Below are 18,288 nucleotides of genomic sequence, written 5' to 3' on the forward strand. Positions count from 1 at the left end.
ATGCAACCTATGTGACTTGTTAAGCAAATGTTTATTTAGGCTTGCCATAACAAAGGGGTTGAATTCTTATTGACTCAAGACATTTCAGCCTAACATTTGTAAAATTTCAAAAAACATAATTCCACTTTGACATTACGGGGTATTGTGAGTAGGCCAGTGACAACAAATCTATAATTAATCCATCTTCAATTCAGGCTATAATGTAGAAAATGTCAAGGGGGAGAATACTTTCTGATGGCACTGTAGATGCAAAATGGAATAGATGCTACAGGAGCATCTACTGGAGGCCCACGGTTCCATTGGGCATGTGGGCGGATAGGAAATCCCTGCCCTGCTGGGATCAGATTATCTAACAGATCCTGAGTGTTTCCTGCTCTCGCTCCACAGCAGGAGGACTGACCTCAACCAGTGTGGGGTGAGACACACAGCTTGGCTCTCCATCTCTCGGTCTCACCCTAGTTTACACGCTGACCCACCCTAGTTTACAAGCTGACCCAACATGATGTCCTCCAAAACATTTGGTCCCAGCACTGTGACTTCCTCTATTGGGTGTGGTCATTGGCTAAAAGCAAAATTAAGGCCAATGATTAAACAGTAATGAAAATCCTTATTGTAATTATGAACATCATGTTGTTTTGGAATACACGCCTGCCTCTACTATTTTTGGCCCCTGGTGCCATGTCTGAAGGCCTGAAGGCCTGAAGCCTCTGGCATTCTATACCAGAGAGGATTTTGTGTAACTGTTCGTTAATATAAAATGCTAGATATGAGACAGATAGCCTAACCATAGAATAAAATAAATATAAATAACTTATTCTAGTTATGAGCCTAACCTACATCCAAAGATTATATTTGTTTTCAAGATGAAGTGTTTATATCGATGCCTCTACAATAGCTACCACTTTGATTATTTTTTTCCTAGCGTTATTCCAATCCAGCATCTTGAATTCCCAATGTTGACATACATAGCAGCTTATCTGTCATGCTTCAACAGGTTGTCCAGAGAGGTCAAACAACAAGGTGGAAGAGAATGGTACCACTACCACATTCAGCATCCCAGCCCTGGCTGTACCCTCCAGGTTCTTTGGGTACTGAACAAAAGCAGAACCATTGTTCAGGGCTCAGTTCCTTTAGGCTCCTTTGTGGTTGTCAGCACACTGTCTCCAATACATTTCCACAGGGCGAAAATAGAAATCCAGAAGAGGGGGAGAAGAATGTGACAGGGGACATTCTGAAGGACTTTGCTGGCTAACTCACGGGCAGCCTGTTTTTTTTAAACCGGCAACATTCATCTCATGCTAAACTCCAAGATGAACAATGTCTTAGCACGTGAGAATGGCTAAACAACACTTCATTAGTCCTTAAATATGATGAGTAGTAGGCTATGATCTACAAAAGGTAAGCTAACTCCCTAAAGGGACAGTATACTTTCAAATCAAAGCCTGTCAGATGTTTGGTGAGTGGCTAATTATACTGTACTTTGTACAACCAAACGTTCACATCAGCAGTTGACACTGTTGTGCGCCTCCGTGGTCATGAATGAACCCAGTTCCAAAACCACTTTCACACAAAGGCCACACAGGTCTACATTCTTAAATCACAGTTAACATTCCCTCAATTGCACAGACAGCGCAGGTCAGAGAGGAAGCTCAGCTCAGTAACATTGTAACAATGATTAGGAGAACATAGCAGATTATTAGGCATGAGGGCTTGACAGCACCATTCCACGACAAAGTCATCTTAATTGGAAAACACGTTTGCATTTTGTCTTGGTGCAAGTACAAGCGGGCAGACGTGGCCTATCACATTCCACAGACACCATTAGCCTCATCAAAAAGCCTCTATTAAAAATGCATAGGGAACATCCCTTTCCCCTTGGCCTACCTGCATCTTGCATTTAGTCTCGTTACAATTATCCATTAGATTAGGCCTTCACAAACACCGTACCCTGTCACAAAAGCTAACACCACCTAATTGCTGAAAAAAAACATGCATATTACAATGTAAACCAAACATGATTGTTGCTATAGGCCTAGTCTCTTGCTAAAATATTATCAATAATTATTTATTGTATCGAGGGATCTAAAGAATGCCTTATTTCTAGTGGTTGGGCTTTAGAGCCTTTAATAATTAAGTAGGACCAAAGCAAGTCTCAACCACAACAACCATGGGTGTTACAGTAGAAGTGAATATCTCGTTCTGAGATGGACACACAATACAGTTCTTGAATAAGTTTGGCCAAATATTCCTTGTATTCTGTGCTTAGCATCTCCCATAGACCCGGTCCGTTATGGCAGCTCAGTAGTGCTGAGCGATTAGTATTTTTAAAGTAATTTCAGATTCCTTCAGATTATTAAAAAATAAAAATCACACTTTTTGATTCAATAATTTTTTTGTGAACGCTGTAACACAGAAAAAAACTATTAATAAAAGTCCCATGATGGTAGTGACTTCCCATTACTCACTTATTAACCACCATTTATTCACATGACTTTACTTGAATAAAATATTTCAGTTGTGTATACTTTATTACATTTGTTTAATTTGATGAGTATCATTCTGTCCCAAGTCATCTCATCTCTATAGAGCTGCTGCATATGCTGTCTGACAAAGTCACTATTTTGTATTTCTTCAAAGTAAATTAAGCATACATTCTGCGGTCTCTTCTGTAGCAAGCATAAAAACAAACAAACCTGACAAGTAGGTGCGCAATGTATTATGGTCATTGTAGTTAATTATCACGTTTTCCACTCTACACTATATATAATTATGGCCTGTTGGAAACTAGAGGTCGACCGATAATGATTTTAACGCCGATACCGATTATTGGAGGACCCAAAGAAAAGCCGATACCGATTAAAATCGGCCAATTTTTTAAATGTACTTGTAATAATGACAATTACAACAATACTGAATGAACACTTATTTTTACTTATAATACATCAATAAAATCAATTTAGCCTCAAATAAATAATGAAACATGTTCTATTTGGTTTAAATATTGCAAAAACAAAGTGTTGGAGAAGAAAGTAAAAGTGCAATATGTGCCATGTAAGAAAGCTAACGTTTCAGTTCCTTGCTCAGAACATGAGAACATATGAAAGCTGGTGGTTCCTTTTAACATGAGTCTTCAATATTCCCAGGTGAGAAGTTTTAGGTTGTAGTTATTATAGGAATTATAGGACTATTTCTCTCTATACCATTTGTATTTCATTAACCTTTGACTATTGGATGTTCTTATAGGCACTTTAGTATTGCCAGTGTAACAGTATAGCTTCCGTCCCTCTCCTCGCTCCTACCTGGGCTCGAACCAGGAACACATCGATAACAGCCACCCTCGAAGCAGTGTTACCCATGCAGAGCAAGGGGAATAACTACTACAAGTCTCAAAGCGAGTCACGTTTGAAACACTATTAGCGCGCACCCGCTAACCATTTCACATTGGTTACACCAGCCTAATCTCGGGAGTTGATGGGCTTGAAGTCATAAACAGCGCAATGCTTGAAAGCACAACGAAGAGCTGCTGGCAAAACGCACAAAAGTGCTGTTTGAATGAATGCTTACGAGCCTGCTGCTGCCTACCATCGCTCAGTCAGACTGCTCTATCAAATCATAGACTTAATTATAACATAACACACAGAAATACGAGCCTATGGTCATTAATATGGTCGAATCCGGAAACTGTCATCTTGAAAACAAGACATTTATTCTTTCAGTGAAATAGGGAACAGTTCCGTATTTTATCGTATTTTAACGGGTGGCATTCATAAGTCTAAATATTCCTGTTACATTGCACAACCTTCAATGTTATGTCATAAAACGTAAAATTCTAGCAAATTAGGCGGCTCAAACTGTTGCATATTCACTGACTCTGCGTGCAATGAAAGCAAGAGAAGTGACAATTTCACCTGGTTAATATTGCCTGCTAACCTGGATTTATTTTAGCTAAATATGCAGGTTTAGAAATATATACTTGTGTATTGATTTTAAGAAAAGGCATTGATGTTTATGGTTAGGTACACATTGGAGCAACGATACGCACCACATCGATTATATGCAACACAGGACACGCTAGATAAACTAGTAATATCATCAACCATGTGTAGTTAACTAGTGATTATGATTGATTGATAATTTTTTATAAGATAAGTTTAATGCTAGCTAGCAACTTGCCTTGGCTTACTGCATTCGTGTAATAGGCAGGCTCCTTGTGAAAGGCAGGTGGTTAGAGAGCTGGACTAGTTAACTAAGGTTGCAAGATTGAATCCCCGAGCTGACAAGGTAAAAATGTGTCGTTCTGCCCCTGAACAAGTCAGTTAACCCACCGTTCCTAGGCCGTCATTGAAAATAAGAATGTGTTCTTAACTGACTTGCCTAGTTAAATAAAAGGTGTTAAACAAAATGGCCAAATCAGTGTCCAAAAATACCGGTTTCCGATTGTTATGAAAACTTGAAATTGGCCCAAATTAAAATCGTCCATTCCGATTAATCGGTCAACCTCTAGAAACTACTCCAGCACTCCATACTCACAGATCAGGCTGAATCTGATTTATCTCATAAGAAACTGTGCAACATGCACATTGAGCTCACATACAATTGTTAAAAAATGGAATTCAAATAAATTTTACCATTTAAAAAATGAAAAATAACCAACATTTTTGTTAATTGTTCAGCTAATGGGAAGTCAAAAGCTTTCTGAACAATGTTCCGGCCAGACATTCCTTTCAGTAAGGAAACTTGATTCTTTAATCAGAAAGCTCTTAAAAGATTAACCAAGGCGTAGATTTGTTTTCTGTGAAAACGGTTTGTGCACACACAAGGACAAGAGGAATGTACTTGTAGGCTCCTATATTGGTAAGGAACAACTGGATGCAATAGTATTGGTATCTTATTCATTCAAGGGCTTACAAGCTAACATACAGTAACTCTCAAAAGATTAATATTTGTACAAACCAATAAACATGTAACATCAAAATTAAAATGGAAAGGGCAGTCTAAATAAATGCTGATGGCAGTAATAAAACAGTAACAAATAGCTCTCTGTTGGGCTCAAAAGATTTAAAAAAGCTACATGAGAATATGGCCTCTTCCTGCTATGAAACCAAAGATTAGCTGTCTGATTTAGATACCACAAGGGGGCATGATACACAGAGGTTATATGCAGTAAAATGCAGAACTCTGATGGAATAGCCAAACGCATTGTGATTCTGCTAAATAATATATGTGAGCTACATTACACAGCAAAGCAGACAAAAAAATCCCTGCATTTTCCAATTTTCTGTAAAGGTATCAAGTCTCAATATGAGAAGAAGCATGTCTGGAAAATGGGGTAACCTCAATTATTTGTTATAAAAATGGACTCAACACCAACTGTGCAACACCCCAATTCCCTAACAAAACCAGGGAGCACGTGTGTGCAATCATAAGCTTGTAACATGTGTGGAAAAGAGTGTAGAATAGCATTTGCTGCAACTTAACTAGAAATTGAACTGAATAATTACATGCATGCTTCTTAAGTTATTAATGTACTCAAGACAAAATGTACTTTTTCCTACTGTATCTCCTTTCCTCAGCTACGAGTAAATTCTAGTACCCCATTGCATATGGTCAGTTCCCAAGCAACAGTAAGATCATAAGATGTTACATTACAGATAGAAATCTTGAGAACCTTGGAGTTGAAACGGGTTGTGCAGATCCATATTTAATAGACAGTGGGTTGTCACTTTAGAAGGTAAAGCATTTGGCCAGGCCCCACCAAAAAACAACAAAGAAGCTTTGCTCCAAATTTCAAGCAATGATGTTATTCTCTATCAGGATGTCATGAACATGTACTGCAGTGGACTTATTGTATAACTACAGGGCTCCTTTTCCACACATTAGCAATCAAAGCTTTCAAAAGTATTATTGATTAGAACCCTGACCACCAGTCATTAACACACACTAATGCAAGAGTATGCAATATTTCGTTCTATTGAAAGAGGTTGGACATACTGTAAGGGGAGATTTAAGAGATGGACTTTGCCCTCCCGCACGATTTGTTCACTATGACGTAAAAATAGGTCTGGCAATTGCAAGGGACCTCACGAAACGATATTATCACGATACTTAGGTGCCGATACTACAGTATATGTATTGCGATTATCACATTGTTGTGATTTGATACTGGGATTTTATTCCAATGTTTCAAACATATTGCTCACCATATGTCTGCTGCAGAGACGAGAGAGCCACGAGAATATTTGTTTTGATCCGTCAAGGAAATATAAATGCTAGGGGAAAAAAATGTCTCCCTATTTAAAAAGACGTAGAACAAGCTATGAAGGGAAAATACTGGGGTTTTAGCGCAGGTACAGCCAACTAGCACAAAAAATAATAGTGATATTGTCAAAATGACACATCGTCCAAAATAATATCCCGATATGCAACTGTAGTTGAAGTGCATTATTGCACCAAAATGGTGGCTTTCTGGCTAGAGGCTGTAGTATTACTTCTCTGGGATCCAATAGAACAGCTAAACAACAATGACAGCTCAATCAATGAAGGGTATGAAGTAGGGTTGTCACGATACTACGATACCTGATCCATGGCAAAAAGGAAAATTCAAAGCAGACTTAAAATACTTTCGTCCTTTAAAAAACCTACATAATGTAAAATAGTTATATACCTTGGAATAGAAAAGTGATTCTGGGTGACAACATAAGGCTGCTTGTTTCCAACATTAGGACTGTTTTCCTCAGGAAATGTAATCCTCTTCATGTTTTGTTTCCTTGCTGCGTGCCTCGCGCTACCGCTGCATAAGCAACCTCCACACGCTACCGCTGCATAAGTAACCTCCACACGCTACCGCTGCATAAGCAACCTCCACACGCTACCGCTGCATAAGCAACCTCCACACGCTACCGCTACGTGCAAACGCAGCAGCTCAGGAAACATGGAACCAACACTTTATATGTGGCATTTATATATATTTTTTCAGCATAGTTCCTGTTTTTACTGATCATTTTGTTTATGAAATATTAAGTGATTAAAACGAGTCAATCTGTTATCAAATCAGTAACAGAGTGCCTGAAAAATCAGTAACAGTATTTTTGCAATTGAATTGGCCACAATGGGAAATCATAAGTCAAAAACCAAACGAAAACAAAAACAAAGGTGCAGTAGAGTGCAGTACAGCAGAGCACAGTACAGCAGAACACAGTACAGCAGGGTTTCCCCAAACTCTGTCCAAATTTGGTCTTGTTTGAGGGCGGAGCTCATTAGAATAATAGCCAGTGGATAGAATAATATCGAAACACAGGAGGATATTACAATTTTCTACCAATTCAGGATACATCACCTTGAAAAGAACGACATCAATAATTATGCATTTCTGTGAAGTACAGACCAAGGACCCATGTCATTCTGTTACAGTCAGTCTATTAACATGTGCTGATACACTTCACTTACTGTAGTTCAATTACCAAAATGGATATTTTCAAACTCAAGGTGTCATGACAAAGCGGAAACCTTTTGGTCGACACGACCAAATTCACATAGAAATGTGAGTTATAGACGTGTCATTTCTCAATGAAAGCAAGTCTAAGAAGTTGTAGATATGTTCTATGTGCCCTATTTTCATGCTTCCCATTCTTAAAATGTAGTTTTTGCATCTTTTACTTTCGGTTTTGTACACCAGCTTCAAAACAGCAGAAAATACAATATTTTGTGTTATGGAAAATATATTTCACAGCGGTTTAGATGGTACAATTATTCTCTACACTATACTTTCTTTTTTTGTCACAAACTATTACAATTTTAGCAACCAGGAAATGGCAGAGCACATGGTCACAAAAAGCATTGTTATCAAACTTTGCATCTGCACTGTTCCTCAAGTAAATGTGTTTCAGTAAAATATTCTGTGGAAATTGTCAAAACTAGACTTCTATATATAGGTGTATGGTTTGTTGAACTTTGCAGTCAATGGTTTTGGCTTGGCATTCATTTTAAAGTGGATCTGAGCATCACTCTGATATAATGGAATTGCCCGTAAGAAACAACCAAGCTGACAGTGGATAAGGGAGGGATGGGGGGGGGTAATGGGTTCATTACATATTGGTACACTTTACTGATGGTCCAGGACAAATCAAATGTAATAAATTCAGAATTTCACACAGGATATTAGAATCATTTTGAGGACAAGCCAGTCCAACAACCACCCAAAGTCATGAAAATGACAAAGGAATAGCACACGGTAAACCCATGCTCACGAAGAAATGTTGCCAATCTAGTATGTCCTGTCCAGATAAGGATGGGGACAGGGGTGAATGGCTCAGTGCATTTGACTGTGATCTAATATGCCAAGTGATTGGCCCCCTACTTTGCAGACCTGGAATGTGGTTAATGATGTGCTCAAGTTAACACTGGTCCAGTGTCTGAGAATTCTTCTCTTATAGGTTTAAATACTCTGACCCCCAGAAATCTCAAAAGGCTTAATACCATTTGAGGGAGTAGCCAGAAAATTCAGCAATGATCTGTTCACCACCCCCATCTATTATGCTAAGAATACCTACCGCCTGAACGCAACATTTGAGTGTATTTGCAATGCATGTAAACAAGAACTCTCCAATCCACACCATGTGGGTTTGCAGAGATTGCAGGGCTATCAGTGTTGCCTTAGTGAAGATAGGAGCAGGTGAAAGGTTGATTCCAGTACTTAATCAGCCATTCATCTCACGCTTTTTAACTGCATCGTCTCCTATCTCCTGAACATTCCATTCAGAAACCAGACAGACTCACTGTCAAGACTCACAACCCTGTCAGGTTTGTTAGAGTAGAGAGGAAGGGAGGTCATCATAACTCTGTCAACTCTCACCGCAAATCTGGAACACAAAGAATGTTACCCTCTCTGAAACTTACTGCAGAGATAAAGCTTTATTCTATGCTACAGAGGATTGCTGTAGTATCTCATTCCCCACTGTTTCAGTACAGTATCCATATTGCTTTTGTTCTGACTCAAGATGGGTGTTGTTATGCCTGGATTACCTCCAGCCCCCCCCTCCCCTCCAGAGTCCTGCCATCTGTGACATTCAGCTAATCCTAATGTCCACTGCACCGTCCTCAAAGGCTGTTTTAGATGACATCGCCTCACAACTCTCGCTCAGACAGAGTCATTATCATGGGCACCTCACAAACATGCACCATTTTAGGTCAATCCTCCAGATTGTTGCATTTAGCCTACATTTAACATTTAGCTCCCACACATGATCCAAACCAGATATTTCACAAGAAGTGGCTATGCCATGCCAGTAGAGGCCTGTGGCTGCACAGAGGGACATAAAATAGTTACATTTAGTTGTTGTTCTCACAAAACAACCAAACTATTGTTTGCCTGCTCTGCAGCCCACATAGTAAATATGGTGGACAAAAGGAAAGTCTGTTCATTTTGTCAGGCACAAGACAGCGTTTCATTGATTTTCAAGTGAAACAATGTGCCTTCTCACAGTCTGGCATTTTAACAACAATAATCGCCTGATTAATCCCACCTAATTATATACATTTAACCTAAATCAATGAGAAATGCTGGTTTTGTATGGACCGTTTGCGGCATTACTATATAAAATGTCTTCATATTAAATCAAAATTGTAAATGGCAACAGCCAGGTTATTTATTTATAATACCTGTCAAATGTTTGGACACCTACTCATTCAAGGGTTTCTCTTTATTTTTACGAATATGGAATATGGAATCATGTAGTAACCAAGAAAAGATAGGTACACACCCGTTACCTTGATGACAGCATTGCACACTCTTGGCATTCTCTCAACCAGCTTCATGAGGTAGTCACCTGGAATGCATTTCAATTAACAGGTGTGCCTTGTTAAAAGTTCATTTGTGGAATCCCTTTCCTTCTTAATGTGTTTGAGCCAATCAGTTGTGTTGTGACAAGGTATTGGGTAGTATACAGAAGATAGCCCTATTTGGTAAAAGACCAAGTCCATATTATGGCAGGAACAGATCAAATAAGCAAAGAGAAACGACAGCCCATCATTACCATAAGACATGAAGGTCGGTCAATGCGGAACATTTCAAGAACTTTGAAAGTTTCTTCAAGCGAAGTCACAAAAACCATCAAGCACTATGATGAAACTGGCTCTCATGAGGTTTGCAAAGAAACCACTACTAAAAGGACACCAATAATAAAGAAGAGACTTGCAAGGGTCAAGAGACATGAGCAACTGACATTAGACTGGTGGAAATCTGTCCTATGGACTGATTAGTTCAAATTTGAGATTTTTGGTTCCAACCGAAGTGTCTTTGTGAGACGCCTAGTAGGTGAACTGATGATCTCCGCTAGAGGTCGACCGATTAATCGGAATGGCCGATTAATTAGGGTCGATTTCAAGTTTTTATAACAATCGGAAATCTGTATTTTTGGGCACCGATTTGCAGATAAAAAAAAAAAAAAATGTATACCTTTATTTAACTAGGCACGTCAGTTAAGAACACATTCTTATTTTCAAGGACGGCCTAGGAATGGTGGGTTAACTGCCTCGTTCAGGGGCAGAACGACAGATTTTCACCTTGTCAGCTCGGGGGATCCAGTCTTGCAACCTTACAGTTAACTAGTCCAACGCAATAACGACCTGCCTCTCTCTCGTTGCACTCCACAAGGAGACTGCCTGTTACGCGAAGGAAGTAAGCCAAGGCAAGTTGCTAGCTAGCATGAAACGTATCTTAGAAAAAACAATCAATCAGAATCACTAGTTAACTACACATGGTTGATGATATTACTAGATATTATCTAGCGTGTCCTGCGTTGCTTATAATCTGGCTGAGCATACAAGCATCTAAGTATCTGACTGAGCGGTGGTAGGCAGAAGCAGGCGTGTAAACATTCATTCAAACAGCACTTTTGTGCATTTTGCCAGCAGCTCTTCGTTGTTCGTCAAGCATTGCGCTGTTTATGACTTCAAGCCTATCAACTCCTGAGGCTGGTGTAACCGAAGTGAAATGGCTAGCTAGTTAGTGCACGCTAATAGCGTTTCGAACGTCACTCGCTCTGAGCCTTCTAGTAGTTGTTGCCCTTGCTCTGCATGGGTAACGCTGCTTCGATGGTGGCTGTTGTCGTTGTGTTGCTGGTTCGAGCCCAGGGAGGAGCGAGGAGAGGGAAGGAAGCTATACTGGTTCACTGGCAATACTAAAGTGCCTATAAGAACATCCAATAGTCAAAGGTTAATGAAATACAAATGGTATAAAGAGAAATAGTTCTATAATAACTACAACCTAAAACTTCTTACCTGGGAATATTGAAGACTCATGTTAATTAAAAGGAACCACCAGCTTTCATATGTTCTGAGCAAGGAACTGAAACGTTAGCTTTCTTACATGGCACATATTGCACTTTTACTTTCTTCTCCAACACTTTGTTTTTACATTATTTAAACCAAATTGAACATTTCATTATTTACTTGAGGCTAAATTGATTTCATTGATGAATTATATTAAGTTAAAATAAGTGTTCATTCAGTGTTGTTGTAATTGTCATTATTACAAAAAATATATATATATATATATATATTTAAAAACCGGCCGATTAATCTGTATCGGCTTTCTTGGTCCTCCAATAATCGGTATCGGAGTTGAAAAATCTTAATCGATCGACCTCTAATCTCCGCATATGTGGGTCCCACAGAGAAGCATGGAGGAGGTGGTGTGATGGTGCTTTGCTGGTGACACTGTTGGTGATTTATTTAGAATTCAAGGCACACTTAACCAGCATGGCTACCACAGCGATATACCATCCCATCTGGTTTGTGCTTAGTGGGACTATCATTTATTTTTCAACAGAACAATGACCCAAAACACACATCCAGGCTTTGTAAGGGCTATTTGAACAAAAGGAAAGTGATGGAGTGCTGAATCAGATGACCTGGCCTCCACAATCACCCGATCTCAACCCAATTGAAATGTTTGGGATGAGTTGGGCTGCAGAGTGAATGAAAAGCAGCCTACAAGTGCTCAGCATATGTGGGAACTCCTTGAAGACTCCTGGAAAAGAATTCCAGGTGAAATTGGTTGAGAGAATGCCAGGACTGTGCAAATCTGTCATCAAGGCAAAGGGTGGATATTTGAAGAAAATATATCACATATATTTTGATTTGTTTAACACTTTTTTGGTTTCTACATGATTTCATGTGTGTTATTTCATAGTTTTAATGCATTCACTATTATTCTACAATTAAGAAAATAGTAAAAATAAAGCTAAAAACCCTTGAATGAGTAGGTGTGTCCAAACTTCTAACTGGTACCGTATATCTCTATATTACAATTATACAGATGTATGTCATGGACCAGAACATATTAGAGTAGCTTATTTCACAGCCCAATAATCACTACTACACCTTCTAAAAAGAAAACAACTTTTCCCCACAATTAAACACGACATCTTGAAATAAATCACAGAACGCTAAAAACAATATTAGCAAACAAAAAAGGTGATTTTGGCATGCCGCGTTGTAGCGAATCTCAAACACACCTGCAAACAACCAACCCAGGATGTTTGAAGTCCATTTCACTTTAAAGGATAGAACAGGCAACAATATAGCATTTTGCTGGAATTGTGCTATTCTAAAAGACGTTTTGGTGTTCCAATGTGGCTATCGCTGCAGTTCCAGCACACCAGCGTGACCCTTCCAGACATAACACAGACGAACCAGCTACATGGGTCAGTGTGCCATGTAATTGAGGCCACAAATGCTGAGCCCAGTAAGTGCTGTCACAACATTTGTGACAAGCTGACTGGGCCAAAAGAAGCACTAACAAGAACCTCAACAATAGCGACTTTTGTAGGTGATAGGCTAAGGCTTACCCTTTCAGCATAATTCAATAAATTTGTTTTCCACATCTAGAAATAGCCTAGATTAATTTAACATTCAGGCCTAGTCATGTTGAAAGCTAACACTTAGAGATTTCCTGGTACTTTTGTATACTTTTTAACCAGTAGTTCTTAAAGTAGCACTCACAAGCTAAAAGTGGTCCCCGAAAATTGCATACATATGTGCAGATACAGTATGTGCACCACGTCATTGCTCTCTCGCTCTGCTGTATGTGCATCTTGCCAACTGTCACTCAAATGGCAAGGTGCTGAAGCTCATTGGCTAGAACTCAAATTGCTAGGGGGCCGGCCAACGTGGGGAAAATGTAGGCAAAATGGCACAGCACAGCTTCCAGAACAACAGTCGCTTTCAAACTAGGCATTTCATGGCTAATTCAGGTGTTAGCAGTATTTCTGCTAACAGATTATGCATGTATGAACTACACATTGACACATCCAGCCCAAAGTGGGAGGTTTAAATATACTTAGTAGTCACCAAAGTTCGAGAGCATGTCTAACATTAAGTTGCTCTTATAACTGAGAAGTTAGAATGTACTACAGTAACATATTAGCAAGGAAATATATTAGTTAAATTGTTAAATCTAGGCTGTGTGACATCAGGTCTGTTTTAATACATCCATAGAAAATAAGTATACTTTCAGGCCTAGTTAAATCTACATTGGTGTTTTTTGCTTTGAGTGAGTGCAACCAAATACAAAAGTGATGGTGAACACTTCCAGCAAATAATCCATCTGCAAAAGGGTACCTGACTAGTGTGACAGAGTCTAAAATAAATAAGAGGTGACAAGATGCTGCACATGCATTAATGTTACTAACAGGGAAGTACTAAAAAGCTTTCTGTCTTTCAGTTTTAGTGTTGGCAAAGTGTTTAACTGTGACTATTTCACACCAGGTTGTGGTCATTTCAAAATGTTCTCAATGTAGTGACAGGGGGCACTCCTCTGTCTCAGAAGGATCAACACTATCCTTTATCATTTCATAAGTTCGCAACTATGATGTCCCTCAATGGCTTCCTTTGCAACAGGTGCTGTCCCATGTCTCAACACTGTATACTACCACACTGCCTACTGACAGTCGGTAGGCCTATGCCTGACAGATGAAAAAAAATTAAAGACTGCATGTTTATCATCATTTAACCTTTCGCTGCAACCTGGACTTAACAAAGTTGCTAATTATCTACAATGCTAAAGTTGTCCATGGATGTGACTCAAACACAACCTATGGGATGCTGGACACACGTTATACGCCCACCCATACTCCCCGAACAAACTCAGTCCTTTCGTTTTGGCTAAGTAACCTTCGGTTTAATGTAACCATACCAAACATATCATACTCATTTCAGTTTCACAGATTAACAAATATTCTGTTACGTCTAGTCTGAGGCCAGGCTGTTCAATAACGTGGTGGACAATTTCAACCTAAAATAAATATCTACAAGGTTGCATTAGGATAGAAGGCCTAAGCAGAGCCTTCAATTTAGCCAAATAGAAGGCTTTATGGCTATGCGTTATCACCCATTTGGAGTCCAAATGTGCATCTTACAGATCTTGGAAGCTATCAAAATAATAGTTGGGCTACTTTCCCTTGTCCTTAAATCAGCTTGAAATGTTGATGATACACATCTCTGACCATCTCTTGGTAGGCCTACTGACTTGCATAGACCTAAATAAATATAAAAGTGGTAGACTCCGTGCAAGTTTTACCTGATTTTGTAATTTGGCAAGGTGTGTTTCTTCTTGATGATTCTTTTCAGCTGGTTGACAATGATTGAGGTGAGCTGGGGCAAGGGCCTTCCCTCGAACTGTGACTTCACCTCGAAGTCTATCAGTGGGTCCTCAAGGAACGCGAAGGACCAGTGCGTAAAAGGCATGCGAGTGAACTGCAGCTTCAGTCTTCCAACCACACGCGTCATTTTTACGAACAGGTATGCTGACTTCCCAAAAACGAGGTCTACATCAATTGCTAGATGGAACCCGCCATTATATTCAAGGTCCACCTCGAAATTGAGTTCCTCGGGCATGCCGTCTTCATTTAAACTCACTGGCTTCATAAGTTTGGCCGTTTTAAACACGGGCAAAGAATTACCAAGGGAGATATCCCTGAGACTGAGTCCCTCCAACAGCCGACCAGCTGTCTTGGTTTGTAATAGCTCCTCGAACTCCACCTTGAACTTTTTGGTCAGCCAGTGCCTAACGACGGGAGTGTCGCGGAGTTCTCTGAATAGGAACAAAAAGATAGCATTAAGAAAATTGCACGTCTCCGGTTTGGAGGTGTGGAGGGGCTCACTTTGACAAGGCGGTGGCGGTTGTTGTTTAGGGCTACTGCTGGTGGCAGCCGCTTCCTGATGCCTGGGAGTGATGGCCTCTTGCTGTTTGGGTGCAGCGGATGATGTGTTGTCTTGTTGCTGCTGGCCTGATTCTGCATGTTGGTTATTAAAGTAATCCTTCAATGCGGGATCAGGCACTGCTTTGACATATTGCACTGTCCTGGCTATAGGCTCGGGGCTTCTCCGGTAAAGCAGTAAGAACTGTAATACCAATGTAAAGAGTGCTCCAGATAATGCGGAAATGACTATCAAGTAAATCATTTCGAACAGTGTCCCTCTCCCTGTTTCCGCGTTAAAATGTTTTCATATTCCGACGTTTAACCGTCTTAACAATGCAAGTTCCACCTGGTCGCTCACAAAGCTGCCATATCATCTGCCTCTTCCCTGATCAGCGGCTCGTCAGCGACACTAAAAAAGTACTTCCGGGTCACAGAATTTCGGAAATTGTCCAAATGAAATTTCCCCCATAATCGTAGGAAAGCATCATTAACCTATATGTATTCATGAAGTATGAAAAAAGAATTGTCTAAACATGAACAATGATTAATAGGTGTTCATATTTCAGTTGCATTTGTATTAAATCATGGTTTTAAAACATGTTCCAGGATCAAGGTGCCTGGGCACAAGATAGTCCAACTATAGTGGTACAGGGAAAAGTGTTTTGTGCAGATGTAAAAGTGGGGTGTAGAGTCTTCAGTAGGGTCTGTATATTCTATATATATTATACACTGCTCAAAAAAATAAAGGGAACACTTAAACAACACAATGTAACAAGTCAATCACACTTCTGTGAAATCAAACTGTCCACTTAGGAAGCAACACTGATTGACAATGAATTTCACATGCTGTTGTGCAAATGGAATAGACAACAGGTGGAAATTATAGGCAATTAGCAAGACACCCCCAATAAAGGAGTGGTTCTGCAGGTGGTGACCACAGACCACTTCTCAGTTCCTATGCTTCCTGGCTGATGTTTTGGTCACTTTTGAATTCTGGCGGTGCTTTCACTCTAGTGGTAGCATGAGACGGAGTCTACAACCCACACAAGTGGCTCAGGTAGTGCAGCTCATCCAGGATGGCACATCAATACGAGCTGTGGCAAGAAGGTTTGCTGTGTCTGTCAGCGTAGTGTCCAGAGCATGGAGGCGCTACCAGGAGACAGGCCAGTACATCAGGAGACGTGGAGGAGGCCGCAGGAGGGCAACAACCCAGCAGCAGGACCGCTACCTCCGCCTTTGTGCAAGGAGGAGCAGGAGGAGCACTGCCAGAGCCCTGCAAAATGACCTCCAGCAGGCCACAAATGTGCATGTGTCTGCTCAAACGGTCAGCAACAGACTCCATGAGGGTGGTATGAGGGCCCGACGTCCTCAGGTGGGGGTTGTGCTTACAGCCCAACACCGTGCAGGACGTTTGGCATTTGCCAGAGAATACCAAGATTGGCAAATTCGCCACTGGCGCCCTGTGCTCTTCACAGATGAAAGCAGGTTCACACTGAGCACATGTGACAGACGTGGCAGACGTGAGAGAGTCTGGAGACGCCGTGGAGAACAATCTGCTGCCTGCAACATCCTCCAGCATGACCGGTTTGGCGGTGGGTCAGTCGTGGGGTGGCATTTCTTTGGGGGGCCGCACAGCCCTCCATGTGCTCGCCAGAGGTAGCCTGACTGCCATTAGGCACCGAGATGAGATCCTCAGACCCCTTGTGAGACCATATGCTGGTGCGGTTGGCCCTGGGTTCCTCATAATGCAAGACAATGCTAGACCTCATGTGGCTGGAGTGTGTCAGCAGTTCCTGCAAGAGGAAGGCATTGATGCTATGGACTGGCCCGCCCGTTCCCCAGACCTGAATCCAATTGAGCACATCTGGGACATCATGTCTCGCTCCATCCACCAACGTTGCATCCATCCAGCCACATTGCACCACAGACTGTCCAGGAGTTGGTGGATGCTTTAGTCTAGGTCTGGGAGGAGATCCCTCAGGAGACCATCCGCCACCTCATCAGGAGCATGCCCAGGCGTTGTAGGGAGGTCATACAGGAACGTGGAGGCCACACACACTACTGAGCCTCATTTTGACTTGTTTTAAGGACATTACATCAAAGTTGGATCAGCCTGTAGTGTGGTTTTCCACTTTAACTTTGAGTGTGACTCCAAATCCAGACCTCCATGGGTTGATAAATTTGATTTCCATTGATAATTTTTGTGTGATTTTGTTGTCAGCACATTCAACTATGTAAAGAAAAAAGTATTTAATAAGAATATTTCATTCAGATCTAGGATGTGTTATTTTAGTGTTCCCTTTATTTTTTTGAGCAGTATGTGTGTGTGTGTGTGTGTGTATATATATATATATATATATATATATATATATATATATATATATATATATATTTCCCCAAAAATTGACCAAGCAAAACTTATTTTATGTTTTTTATTTATCTGTCATCTCTTTTTGTTTCATAATTAACCTTCAATTTGCTGTATCTCACTGGAGAAAGCATCCAACAAAGCGAAACAGCGCCCCTCTGTCTCTGTATGTGTAGCCAATCTATCTGATGTTGTCAGGTCAAAAAGAGTATGTATGATATTGTTGCCACCGTAGGGTTGTGTGCAAGGGAAGCCAATAAGCATTTGACCTCCATTGATTAAAAAAAATATTTATACACTAATAGCCATTCAGTATTGAGCTAAATTGAATGAACTCAACTGTGAATGGTACAAAAAAAGTGTAAAGGGAAGCCAGGTTGGATTTGGCTTCACACCAATCACTTTACATCAAAAGCCAAATGTCATTAACAGAAAAAAACTTGAATTGTTGCATGTCGTTGTGTTGTTGTCTTCCAGTGGCGAGCTATCTAGCGAAAAATTGGCCCTATCCTAAATTATCCATTTATGGAGATAGGACTTGATTTGGACTTGTGGTTTAACTTAATTATCAGTACTGGCCAATGATTATAAAAGGTGATTCTGACCCAACCATAAAATTATACATTGTGCCTCGGGGCTGAGAGGATGGAAGTTCAATATGTAGCTAGTAAGCTAATGTTAACTAGCTGGCTAATCATTGCTCATGAAAGGAAGTTAGAC

General features: G+C 40.3%; 1 protein-coding gene across 2 annotated transcripts in view; it reads right to left on the reverse strand.

Moving 5' to 3' along the window:
* pdzd8 (PDZ domain containing 8) overlaps positions 1-15,630 on the reverse strand; it is a 74,738-nt gene extending 59,108 nt beyond the window's left edge. Inside the window, exon 1 of one of the 2 annotated variants that reach the window (XM_021609993.3) lies at positions 14,579-15,630. In XM_021609993.3, the coding sequence (XP_021465668.2) occupies positions 14,579-15,462 (884 nt within the window). In that variant the 5' untranslated portion in view covers positions 15,463-15,630. The remainder of the gene's footprint in view (positions 1-14,578) is intronic. The other variant, XM_090238793.1, reaches the window with a different exon arrangement.
* Positions 15,631-18,288: the final 2,658 nt, after the last annotated feature.

This window comes from Oncorhynchus mykiss, chromosome 1, assembly GCF_057628025.1.
Source record: "Oncorhynchus mykiss isolate SJ-2025 chromosome 1, ASM5762802v1, whole genome shotgun sequence".
Taxonomy (NCBI): Eukaryota; Metazoa; Chordata; class Actinopteri; order Salmoniformes; family Salmonidae; genus Oncorhynchus; species Oncorhynchus mykiss.